This window comes from Epinephelus fuscoguttatus, linkage group LG12 (genome assembly GCF_011397635.1).
Source record: "Epinephelus fuscoguttatus linkage group LG12, E.fuscoguttatus.final_Chr_v1".
In the NCBI taxonomy this organism is placed as follows: Eukaryota; Metazoa; Chordata; class Actinopteri; order Perciformes; family Serranidae; genus Epinephelus; species Epinephelus fuscoguttatus.
The window spans coordinates 4,484,058-4,496,540 of record NC_064763.1 but is presented as its reverse complement, the minus strand read 5'-3'; the positions used below and the strand labels follow the sequence as shown (position 1 = coordinate 4,496,540).

At 39.6% G+C, this 12,483-nt stretch overlaps 1 protein-coding gene across 4 annotated transcripts in view; it reads left to right on the top strand.

The window, feature by feature from the left end:
- arhgap32b (Rho GTPase activating protein 32b) overlaps window positions 1-12,483 on the top strand; it is a 198,347-nt gene that overhangs the window by 132,925 nt on the left and 52,939 nt on the right. For all 4 annotated transcript variants that reach the window (XM_049591465.1, XM_049591464.1, XM_049591463.1 and 1 more), the window contains 3 exons: window positions 3,363-3,449; window positions 10,618-10,755; window positions 11,615-11,707. In XM_049591465.1, coding sequence (XP_049447422.1) covers window positions 3,363-3,449; window positions 10,618-10,755; window positions 11,615-11,707 — 318 coding nt within the window. The remainder of the gene's footprint in view (window positions 1-3,362; window positions 3,450-10,617; window positions 10,756-11,614; window positions 11,708-12,483) is intronic.

The following is a 12,483-nucleotide window of genomic DNA, read 5'->3' as shown; positions in this document are numbered from 1 at the left end:
AATATTGATAATGTACCTCTTGCATAAAAGACAAAAACAGAGGCAGTGTTGTAGGAGGCAGTGGTCAGTGAGGCCGTTAAATACATCGCGACTGGAGGACAGAGAATTCTTTTCTCTAGTACTGCCGATGAGAGAAATTAAATTGTTATTTTTTCTTCGTGTCTCACTAGAGCTACGTATCGGGTAGTGTCAGCAACACTGCCCCCACGGTTCCCGGTGGTACTGCTCCGTTTGGCCCGTAACTGTAAGCTTTATGGAAACGTGCAGAAATACGGACGAAAGGAACGCAGAGCATGGATAGAAGGCTCCGTCCGTATCCGGATCCGCATTTAACATTGAGCATAGTTGAGCCCTTAGAATGAGTGTCTGTGGCATTGAACAACATACCATTGTTTCTGATGCAGACTCCCCCAAACCTGAAACTACTTGCCAATGTGCAGAGACCTCACCCCACCTGGCTACATGATGTGCTACATCATATCTTAATAATGTTTTCTGGTGTGAAAAGCTCAATAGAGAAAACTGCTGCTGAGGAGAGAATGACATATGGTTATTAGAGAGTCATGTGACTTAATGACCCCAAACCTGTAATGGTGTGTTCACACCGAACGCACAGCGAATTTTAGCATCGTGTTACTTTGGTAGATTCAGCTGCTGTGTTTTTAGGAGTATCTTACAACTGGCAAATATTCACCCTTAACAGCTGTGCTAATGTTTCTGCTATCTGAGTTGTGGCTGGTTGTGAGGCTTATGTAACCACTGTTCAAACCATGGCAAGTTTAAGATACATTAGTAAACTATAACTATAAAATTAAGGGATAATGAGGTTTTGATGCCTCTTGCAGCAGCTGTAGACAGAAAAAAATAACTCACTAGGCTGCTGGTAACTTTTAAGGTGGAACGTTTACTTGTAATGTTACTCAGTGCATGAGTTGTTGACGTGAATCCATTAACACACCTTAAATTTCAGTATGACAACTCTGACCATTTTATTAGTTTTTATTGACATAAAATTTTAGTAATGAGTGTATCTTCAAGAATTTAAAATACAAATTTATTTAGACCTGATCATGCATATATAGTTGCATATGCAGTACATACTTTATGCGTTTCTGCTCACTACACCCTGAGCTTGCCTGAGAGGGACCAAATGCGCAAATCTGCTATTTTTAAATATCCCATGGAGAGAGACTTTCACTGCAACCCTATTTTGTTCTGAAAATGTTGGCATGTAACTTTGTTCTGTGGAGGATAAACAAGGTGCAGACTTTCCTCTGTGTCACCAACGATGAAGAAATACAGCGAGTGCTGGACGTAACAGTGAGTGACAATAACCCCACCCACATTTAAGAGTACTGTTTGCGATGAAAACGTTAAATGGACCTAGGGTCTAGGTACCATGTCTGAAGGGTTACTTTTGGTTCCAAAGGTACTATACTGAAAGTGTGTGATGGCATTGGGGCTTTGGTTTGCAGTGGTTTGGCTTTTTTGAAAGGCGCAAGATAAATTAAAGTTACTATCATTAGTATTATTATTATTATTAAAGTGCAACCAATAGCTAGAATCATGTGATGTAAACATGGTGCCCGGAGGCTCCTTGCTCTGGACCAGTATAAACCAAGACAGTAACAATCTATTATTTTCATAGTATCACAGCAGCACATTACTGCTTTATTCCCTTCATTGTTATCTTTCCACAATAAAAGATCAACTTAAATCACTCAGAGCATTTTTCTAAGAAGCAACTCAACAAAATAACTTGCATAAGTCACAAATGCATATTTTCAGAACTTAACATGTAGACCTATCGCTTCACTCAATAATCTCCAAGCCCTCTCCTTGTCTGTTCGGTCCCTGTACAGTACTGACTGAGAGCAGTAGAGTTCCAGGTGCCCACAGATGACAACAATAACTTTGTCCTTCATTACTGAATCTCGGTAACATCAGAAGAGTTTTTTTAGGTTTTCACAATACAGTGTCACCCAAATTTCCTGCTTAAGTAATAAGTAGTGCGAATTTTATGTCTTTGTGTCATTGTTGTCGCATCATTTACATCACCTGCTTTTTGAGATAACGTTCTTTAAAAAAGCCAGAAAAAAATGTGAATTTCAAAGGAATATAAAATTCATTTGTGTTACTTCTGAAGGGAACACATTTAAAGTAATTTGTATAGTTATCTCATTTATTTTTGTGTTGGTCTTTGGATTGTGTACCTAAAATGATAAACTCCTGAACTGGTAGGTGAATGCATTGTATTCCAGGTATGTTATGAAACTGATGGATAATAACTTGTAATAATAATTTTTTTTATGCAGGTGTAGTTTTGTGTAACTAACATATGATGTTGGTTTTGTCTATAATAGATAATAATCATAAAAAACAAACAAAAAAGAATTATACAGTTGCTTTTTATAAGCCTTTAGATTTAGATGTATTTTCCATTAAGGTTTAAGTTGTAGTTTTTCCTTCTAAGGAGGGCACACTGAACTGAGAACTGCTTGTTCCATCACACAATAGTGAGGTAGTAAGGATGAAGCTGTCGAGGAAGACAGCAGCCTCTTCCTAACACAGCTGTCCATATTATTCTGTTTAGTGTTAAGTGCTCTCTACTAAGCAGATGCTGGTGGTGCCAGCACTCCCAGCGTCTTGTTTCCTCATCTATATTTCATTCATTAACATGTGGGCAGTCAGTGCTGTTCCACTTGGAAATCATCTTATACATATCCATCTATTTTCAGAGGCTTACTGTTAGTGGAATATGTTTGAATGTTTCCCCCTTTTCTTTCATGTATTTTGTGTTGCCCCCTAGTGTAGATCAGTATTGTGAGTAAAAGCCACCTTTCATCCTTGCTTTGGTCTGTATGGGCTGGAATGTTGGAAAAGAAAATGTATGTTTTAGAGATGTTTCCTTTGGACATTTAAAGTAAAGGTAATGGTGAAATCTAAACTAAATATGTAGCTGTAAAGTTAATAAAAGACTTTTTCTACACTGTTTGACAGCAGCTCATATTTATTTTAAATCTTTTGCCAGCACTTCATTAAAGCTACAGCATATTACATTACTACATTATGACTGAAATAGTCATAGCTGAATCATTAAATGAAATGGAAAATATCTTCTCTGGCTTTGTTTCATGCAGGTTTCCCTGCCCGACATGTTTGACAGACCTCAGGATGATGAACAGAATTTATAGTTTTGTGGATTTTGTACATACTGTAGATCTGTCCACCCAGGAGTTTGTAGTAATGGACCTGTCAAAGGCTTTGTGAGGTTGAAGATGTTGAGGGCAATTTTCTTGATCACCACTATCTGATTTTTTGTCTTCTCTTGAAATGACCAATGCTGTCTTTGTGTCTTTCAGTTGTCCCTAGGGGATGAACAGTGTGAAGTGACGCGGAACGGCTATGAGTCGAAGGAGCTGGTGTACTTAGTTCATATTTACTGCCAGGTAAGACTCCACTGGGTTTGATGGTGCAGTCATACAGAAATACAGATACTGTACATGCCTAACCTCCCACAACATGCATACACTTAGATATAATAACATACAGACTCCCACACAGACTCCACTTCATCTGCAACAACAACAACAACACACACACACACACACACACACACACACACATACACACACACATACCGGCATTTGTAAAAATATATAAATGCTTTTTACTTCATCTAAAAACTCATTAGAAGTGATTTCCAACCCACAAATGATGGTTCAGCACAACCTGTTCAGATACCTAGCATAGTCATCTCTTTGAGCAGAATGCTGGCTCAGACTCAAACATTTCTGAAACACCTAACTTATTGTTTCAAAAATCCATGTTATGTGGGACTTTGGAACTGAATTGAGAAGAGATGTGGATGAATGCCAGGATGGGTGAGGGATTCTGAAGAATGAAAAAGGCTTCAGAGTGTGAATTCTTCAAATGCTGAGCTATTACAAAATACTGTACATATGTTTTCACATATTTGATGATATTACCTCGGCAGAATTTTTGGATTTAATTCCTCATGTTGATCTGCTGGAGGGTAGGCTGCAATGTTTTCTGTTTTTAGATATTTCTGCATCATTATTGAAAACTGAATCATTCATTGCAGCAATTACTGGTGGCGGAATCCACCAAGTATCATTTTTATGCCTACATGCCAGCGATAGCTGTAACCAGAGATATTATGTTTTTAGGTTGCATGTCCGTCTGTCCGTCTGTCTGTCCAACCATCCAACCATACGTCCGTACATTGGTATGTCAGTACATCGGTACTTTCGATCCCTACTTGTGAACATGGTATCTCAAGAATGCCTTTAGGAAATTTCTTCATATTTAGCACAAATGTCCCCCTAAACTCAACGATGAACCAACTAGATTTTGATAGTCAAAGGTCAAGGTCAGTGTGACTTTGACCAAATGTTCACTTGAATTCAACGATGAACTAATTAGATTTTCGTTTGTAAAAGTCTAGATCACTGTGACCTTGCATTTGTCTCATTCTAGTGACAATGATATCTCAAAAACACCTTGAAGGAATTTCTTAAGATTTGGCACAAAAGAACACTTGGACTGAAGAATAAACTGATTGGAATTTGTTGGTTAAAGGTCAAAGGTCACTGTGACCTCACAAAATATGTTTTTGGCTAGTATTCAAGAATTCATTTGCTCATTATGACAAACTTCACACCAACGTCTAATTCTATATAATGATGAAGTTATGACATTTTATAACCAAAAGGTCGAAGGTCACCTTCACTGTAACATCATAATGTTCTGCAAAAACATTTTTCTGGCCATTATTCAGTGTCATATCTCAGGAACAGAAGGGGAGCCATTTAGTCATATACTGAATTAGTGACACTAATCTTGGGTGTCCACCTTGAAAATGTGCTGATTGTGTAGATTTTCTGTGCTGCTGGGGGAAAGCATCCATGTTCTCACAGACAAAAAAACTGTAAGGGAAACTTGACTGATACGTGGAGGCATACAGCCATGGGGCAGTAATTCTAGTTTATTATTGTGGGTAGAGGCCTCATGGAGTGTTCCCTTCATGTGGCACTACTGTGTCCACGGTGTTCTCCTTACAGCAGTGCATTCATTGCTCAGTGTCATCCCAGAGGTTTTGTCAGTGTAGAAAAGTTGGCTCTTAAGTTGGTCATCTTTAAAATTCCTATTTAAGGAGGGATGTCAGAGTAACATTACAGCCAAATTATTTATGATAACATCATATAATTTTGCAAGAAATTTGACTAACTCAAAATTGGGCATAGCCTTAAAGTAGAACACACATGCACACCAGCTGCTCAGAAGCTTTGCCCCAGCCTCCTCCAGTGACATTTTTCATTCTGGTTTCATGCATTTCCCTCCACAGATCATATTCCATTTGCACGACCTTGGCAATGCCACACAAGAATGTGGCTATGTACTTGGAAATTCCAACTTATTACAGCCATCGGAAAAATGTTAAAGCTACACTAGTGCTATTTGAAAATGGAAAAAAATGGCAAAGAGTTGGCCTTGAATTCTACATTCAGAGCTTTAAACAGAGAAAGTAGCACAGCTCAGTGAGATTGGTTCAGTTCCACAGACCCAGAAAGGGGGGGGTAACTAGAAGTACCGTCTGAAAGTGGGGCAGGACAGCATAAAGAGTTCCCCGGGCCCTCCCAGTGTGTCTTTACCAGCCAGCACTTTTAAAACAGCACTAGAATCAGTGGGCTGAGTGGTGCACTGCAGTCCCGTCGCACAAGCCCTGGCCTCGGTACAGAAGGATCTTTCTAGGCCAAATCAAAGCGAAAGACTTTTTCCACCACTAGTCTCTCTCAGTGGGTTTTGTGGTTTGGAGCCCTGTCTTACTGGATGAAAAAGAAACAACAAATCCATGGAAGAACTCTTAGATTTTTTTTGAAGAAAAGTTACATTTAATATAGTGGATTGAGGGCAAAATTCTCGAGGTTTGCACTTGCACTGTTGGCATTTAATCACTGCATTTTACTATGAAGGGCTGAGTAAGCTGTTGATGTTCTTTGTTGTGAAGACATCTCCACTATCAAAGTATACAAGTCCATGAGAGAACTGATTGCCATTTTCTTTTTTTCTGTTTTTTTTTTGAGACTGCGCCATTGTGTTAGAGGCATGAAAAGAAAATGAAAAGACTGTCTGTGGGGACAAAAACAGAAGGGACAATCCCAGAGAAGCAGAGGAGTCACAACAGAGTTGGCTGATAAAGGGTTTAGTGGGCTTGTCTTTATGCTGATACAGAGGCTTGTGGCTCTTCTTGGAATGTTATCCACAAAGTTCAATTACTAGCAACAAAAAAATGGTGTCAGCATTTGACCTTGAGCTTTTGACAATACCAGACAACACTGCTTTGGTTTATTAAGGTGCTACATCAGATAATAGCCATTAGATATCTGGCACCTTAGCTGCTAAGTGCTTCACTATTTTCACCAGCTGGTCACTAACTTTGTCTGCTGTTTTGTGCTGAGCAGGTAGTGTACAGTGGGTTCACAGAGCTTTTTCACTGAAAACAGCTGTCTGCATGATGCAGATGAGAGTGGTTAGAGTTAACCAAAACAGTACAGTTGCAGGCTGTATAACAAAAACAACGAGCTGTGAGACATTAAAATGCTCTGCAGAGCTGAGGGGAACTGCACAGTCAGGTCTGGGTTTCCATGGTCATGGGAAAACTGGAAAGTTATGGAATTTCACAATCCCATTTTCCAAGCCTGGAAAAGTCATAGGATTAGCAAAAATCATTGAAGGTTATGGAAGAGTCATGGAATTTTTGTGTGTAATGAAATTGTTACAGTAGTCTTTCATGGATAACGTTTTTTAAAATGTAACATAATGGCCGTCTCTCCCTCCGTATATGCCAGCTAATTAGGGGCCGGGCAGCCTAAGCTGCCAGAACCCTATTGATATCCTGCATCTTCTTCTTCTTCTTCTTCTTCTTCTTCTTCCGAGGAAATCGAGGAAACTTCCCATGCGCGAAAAATCACCAAACTTTGCACAAAGGTCCAGTCCCATGCCAGATTGCCTCAGCTACAAAAACAGGCCAATAGTCCTGATGGTGGCGCTACAGTAAGCCTCTAAAGTTAAAAATTTTGAGAATTCACAACAAATCAACCATACATGCTACAGATTTGCAACTTTAACCAAAATGTAGCCCCAATACTGAAGAAACTTTTGTACATTTAAACCAGGGCTCAACAATAAGGATCGCCCGATTGCCCGGGGCAAGTAAAACTCAAGTTCGGGCATGTAAACTAACAACTCACTTGCCAAAATAAATGTATTTTAAAACGTGCTCCTTCGGCTCTGATGCAGCGGTCTGAAGTCACAGGCACACGCTGCGCTGTGTAACAATGTCCTGCCCACAGCCCCCATTGATATTATTTTGCGCGACGGACGCTTCATATAATAACATAACAATATACTATTTATGGTGTTATGTCATCGTGTCATTTCTGTCTCTCATGGTCACGCGTTAACAATTCTGCTCTGCTCTCTGTATCGCGCATGGCGGAGTTCCGCCACACACACAGGTGAGCAGAGTGTGGAGTCTGGCTCGGGCCGCATTTTCCTGACCAAACCTGACCCCGAGCCTGGTGCAGTTTGTCAGCTGACAAAGTTATTGTTATGGACACTGCGTAGGCTAAATAACCATCAACAGACTGCTGTTATGCACAGACAAACACGCTGGCAGCACGGCACCCGTGCTGAGCTTGTGTTGCGTTCAAGCGTTGTCGCGTAAATCACAACTTCCAGCACTTAAATAGGTCATAGCACAAAACAGCAGCATGTCAAGTGACTTTTTACTTTTATTATGTTCAATACAATTGTATGTTCCTAAATCTTGAGACACCTCATATGTAAGCTAGACAGACATTTCACCTGCTCATTACTGTGCACACATGTACTGTATGTATTTAGTCCTAAAGAGCCCTTCTGGTGCCAGTAGATACACAGAAACATTCCAGCAGACTGTGCTTTGCAAGCATACAAAAAAGTTTCACGCATGTGAAAATTATTTTTCATGCGTGTGCTTCACCTTCACTGCTACAACTCCATCCTAGGGGAAACACTGCTGTGTGCGTTTTGTGCGACAGGTGGATGTGGTAGTCTACTGGTAGAGTAGAGAGAGAGCTAAGTAGCGTTGAAGTAAAGTAGTAAAGCAGGGCAGAGAGATGGAAGCAAAATATATTAAACCCAGTGTTAATACAGCAGAACTGGAGAGAGGGGTGAAAAATAAATAGAGGTGGGCATGGCTCAAGTAGGGTGCAAAATTATAGACAGAGAACGATTGACAAAAATTCTCTGACCAACTTGCCCGACCAGGCAAGTGAAAAAAAAACATAGCGTTGAACCCTGATTTAAACCTATTGCAAATTATGAAGTCCATCACTCTTTTTTTTTTCAAAAACTGTAAAACTTATTAAACCTATCTCCTCCCACAATTTTTGCTCAACTGACACCAAACTTGCTACAGAGCATCTTCAGACTGTCCTACACAAACGATCCACAAAGATTTTTGATTTATCGAAAATTGAGCCTACAGTGCATCAAAATGTTTGACTGTAAACGGTATTGTAAACATATACTTGCAAATTCTTGCTAAATACATTTTCAATGTTCATTGAGAAAATGAAAAAAATGTTGGAGTCATGGTAGATGATGTTTGGAAAATATCAGAATTTTATCTCAAAAACTGAATTTTTTTTTACAGCATTTTGAATTTCACTCTCATGCGAACAATTGAAGTCAATGCAAAAATGGCATTTTTAAACATCAGTTTTTCACTTATGGAGCCAATAAATCATTGTTAAAAACAAATTACCAACATCTCCATGCTGTCTAGATGCAATTTGTGTATTTTTGGATTTTTCTTAATAACTGAATTTTTGATTGTTGGAAATCTGCTTTTACACACTAACAGCTGCTGTCTTGCACACAGGTGACTGGCTTAGTCAGTTTGTGAAGCTACATGTGACATTTCTGTTTGCCTGTTAGCTCAGTGAGATAGAGAATGGTTCTTGGTGTTGAAGATTGTGAGCCTCAAGCCTCAGCTCATGCAACATTTTCATATGAGAAATCTACCCAAACTTTTCATAAAGGTCCAGTCCCATGCCAGATGTCCTCAACTGGAAACACAAGACAATAGTACTCAAAACTTTGAAAATTCATAACAAATCAACCATATGTGCTACAGCTTTGGAACTTTCACTTTGAAATTTGCTTTTCCATGGCATGGATGGCTACTGTCTGGCACCCTGATGCTTGGCTTAGTCAATTTGCGAAGCCACACATGAACTGTCACTTGTCAATTAGCTCAGTGAGATAGAGCATAGTCTCTTATGCTTAGAATGCCACCTTTTTTCATCTTCCTACACTCTGCTCGTTGCTCAGAATTGCCAATTTTGCCTAAAATTACCCGGCCCTGACCATTGCTGCGCAGCAGCTATAATTAAAATTTAAGATTAAAGATAAGTAGGGCAAGAAAACAATATATTTATATTATGGGTCCTTGAAAAGTCATGGAAAAGTTTTGAAACTTTGTCTATGAAAATGTGTGGGAAACTGTTTGGGTGATAATTATCTGTGGGTTTGTCACTACTACAAGTTGTCACGTGATCCATTGTTAATATAAAAAAAAATATTTATTGTAGTCACAGTAAGGAAGGAATAAAGGTTATACTGCTAGAGTTGTTGGATTGCAATGAAAAGTATATTATTGTGTCATCCACACAGCAGTTGAAGAAAACATCATGGCTTGGTATCACCTGCATGTAAATTTAAAACAACAGTGGGCCAAGAATGGACCCTTGGGGAACTCCACAATTAATTTGACTTACAGAGGAAGAGGAGTCTGCATTTGCAACACAGAAGGCTCTATTGGACAGATTAAAAAAAAAGCTAGACAGATGAAGAAAAACTTAAGCTTCCACATGGCTATGCAGACTCAACACTGGGACAACTGAGGCAATGGGGCACTGAACACTCTGTGTGAATTTGTGCTTTATGAACTCGAGTACAATGGTTGTGTGCACGTTTTATCTCTTACTGCAGATCACATAGTTGCAGTAAATCGCAAGTAAAGACACATTGTACACTACTGCAGATGATTTCCAAAGCATGCTATAAGCATGCTGTATTTTTAGGTTGATAAAACCCTTTTTCTACCTTCCAAGCACCCACCGGCACCAAAAGGCACCAAGCCAAAAGAGCCCTCAAAACTTTCAGCCAGTTGATTATCATATTGTTCTGAAATGAAAGGAAACTAATTACTGCCTGAAAGTTGGGAAAATGCACCCATTAGGCTAAAATATCAGTCTGTTCTTTAGAAACACCTGGAGGCAGTGTAAAACACACTGAATTAGTATTATGGGTAATGGGCACGCACCTGGAGTGTCCTGAAATATTGTGCGTGCTGTCACTACTAATTATACGGCGTTTGCTGCATTGACACAGTGATTGTGCAGCACTCCTTTTGAAGTGCCTGTTAAATATATTGTATTGTAATGTTTCTATGTTTTTCTATGGGTTTTATGATGCATTGTTGGTTTAATTTAAGGGAGGGTTTTGTCATGTTTTTTTGTAAATTTTAATTTTGTTGCTCTGAAGGGCCGAAGTTGGATTGTGAAGCGCAGCTATGAAGATTTCCGTGTCCTGGACAAGCACCTCCACCTCTGCATCTACGACCGACGGTTCTCACAGCTGCCTGAGCTGCCTCGATTGGACAGTCTGACTGACCAGTCAGAGGCAAGAGCTGAAAACACACATCTACACACTTTCAGGGCTGTAAGCAAAATAATGCAGTATGACACTTTACTGGATTTAGATCCCATTTTCTTCACATTTTAACTAGAAATAAATATTGGCCACAGGTAAAGGCTCATGAAAGGACCTTTTATTTTAATACAGTATGCAGTAATGCATCTCACAGAGCTTGATGTATGCTCTCACTGAACCAGTCAGTGCTTGGTCAGCCCCTAAATTGAATGAATGGTAGCTGCCAGTATACTTGAAAAATACAAGATAAAAAAGTATCAGGTATCAGATGAAACCTGTTGCTGTGCTTTGATATCCAATATGACCTACATGGCTTTTGTGTTTGGAATGCACAAGGTGACATTTTGCTAGGTATCAATCCAAACAGGTAAAACCAGTTTTTGACCAGGGTGTGTGTGTGTGTGTGTGTGTGTGTGTGTGTGTGTGTGTGTGTGTGTGTGTGTGAGAGAAAGAGAGAGAGAGAGAGAGAGAGTTCAGCCACTAAAGCCTAACCTGCCGTCTACCCTTTCCTCACAGTAAAGTTAAGTGTCATCATTAAGTGAAATGTGCAGAAATGTTCCCTTGTAACATGAAATCATAGCCCTAAATGTCATTTCAATTGGTTTACTACCATGCAACACTCTTCAGCTGTGTAATTAGCTGCCCTTGTCACTCAGGAAACACATAACTAAAGGAGCTGATGATTTTTAATGGTAATGATTAACACCATTGTAGCAGCTAAATGTAGTGTTCAGTGTGTTAGGTGTGGATTATTGCATACAGTGAATGGTATTATCTGAAGTAAATGTAATGACTCTAACTGGCCTGTGTGTGTTTTCTGCCATGTTAGTCAGTTTCTCAGATGTTGTTGGCTTACCTCTCCCGGCTCTCAGCCATCGCTGACAACAAGATCAACTGTGGGCCTGCCCTCACATGGATGGAGGTAAGACTGCACTGTCATCTGTCAAAAAAGTTATTTTTTTTTTGTTGTAACTTTTATTAAAAAAAACCGTCACTATATCCACACATTCTCAATAGTACATGAGACAGTCTATGAAATAAAAAATCCTGTTCAGTTTCCACCGTGAAAAGTTGTGGATGGTACCTATGGAACCAATCCTAAGCATCCCCGTTTTTGGTCAACCCTCTGTTGGGGTACCTAGCACACAGATCTGGTGCTCAAATGTGGAGCTGGAAACACGGCAGTCCATTGACTGGTCAATAGAGGACGGTCACTCTTGCTCAGGGCTGAGTTGTTGCTGGTTTTGAGGCTTATGTAATCTCTGTTCATACTGTGGCAAGTCTTACATACATCAGTAAACTACAGCTATAAAAATAAAGGATGTTTTGCTGCCTCTCACAGCAGCTGTAGTCTGAGGGAAAAAAAAATTAAATTCACTGGACTGACTGGCAGCAACTTTGAAGGTGGCACGTTTACTTGTAATGTTCCTCAATGCATGAGTTGACAACATCAATCCATCAGCACACCTTAAATTTCAATCTGACAACTTTGACCATTCCATTAGCTTTCATTGTCTCTCTTGGATGACGGGCACTTTGAGTAATGAGTGGATCTTTAAGCACTTAAAATATTTATTAATTTTGACCAGATTTTGTGAACTGCATATATTCTAATCCTCACTTGGAGAGAAAAAAAAGTGGCTCAGAGCGTTGTTGCTCTGTGCCACGGCATCACTAAACCCCTGTGTCTGACTAAAA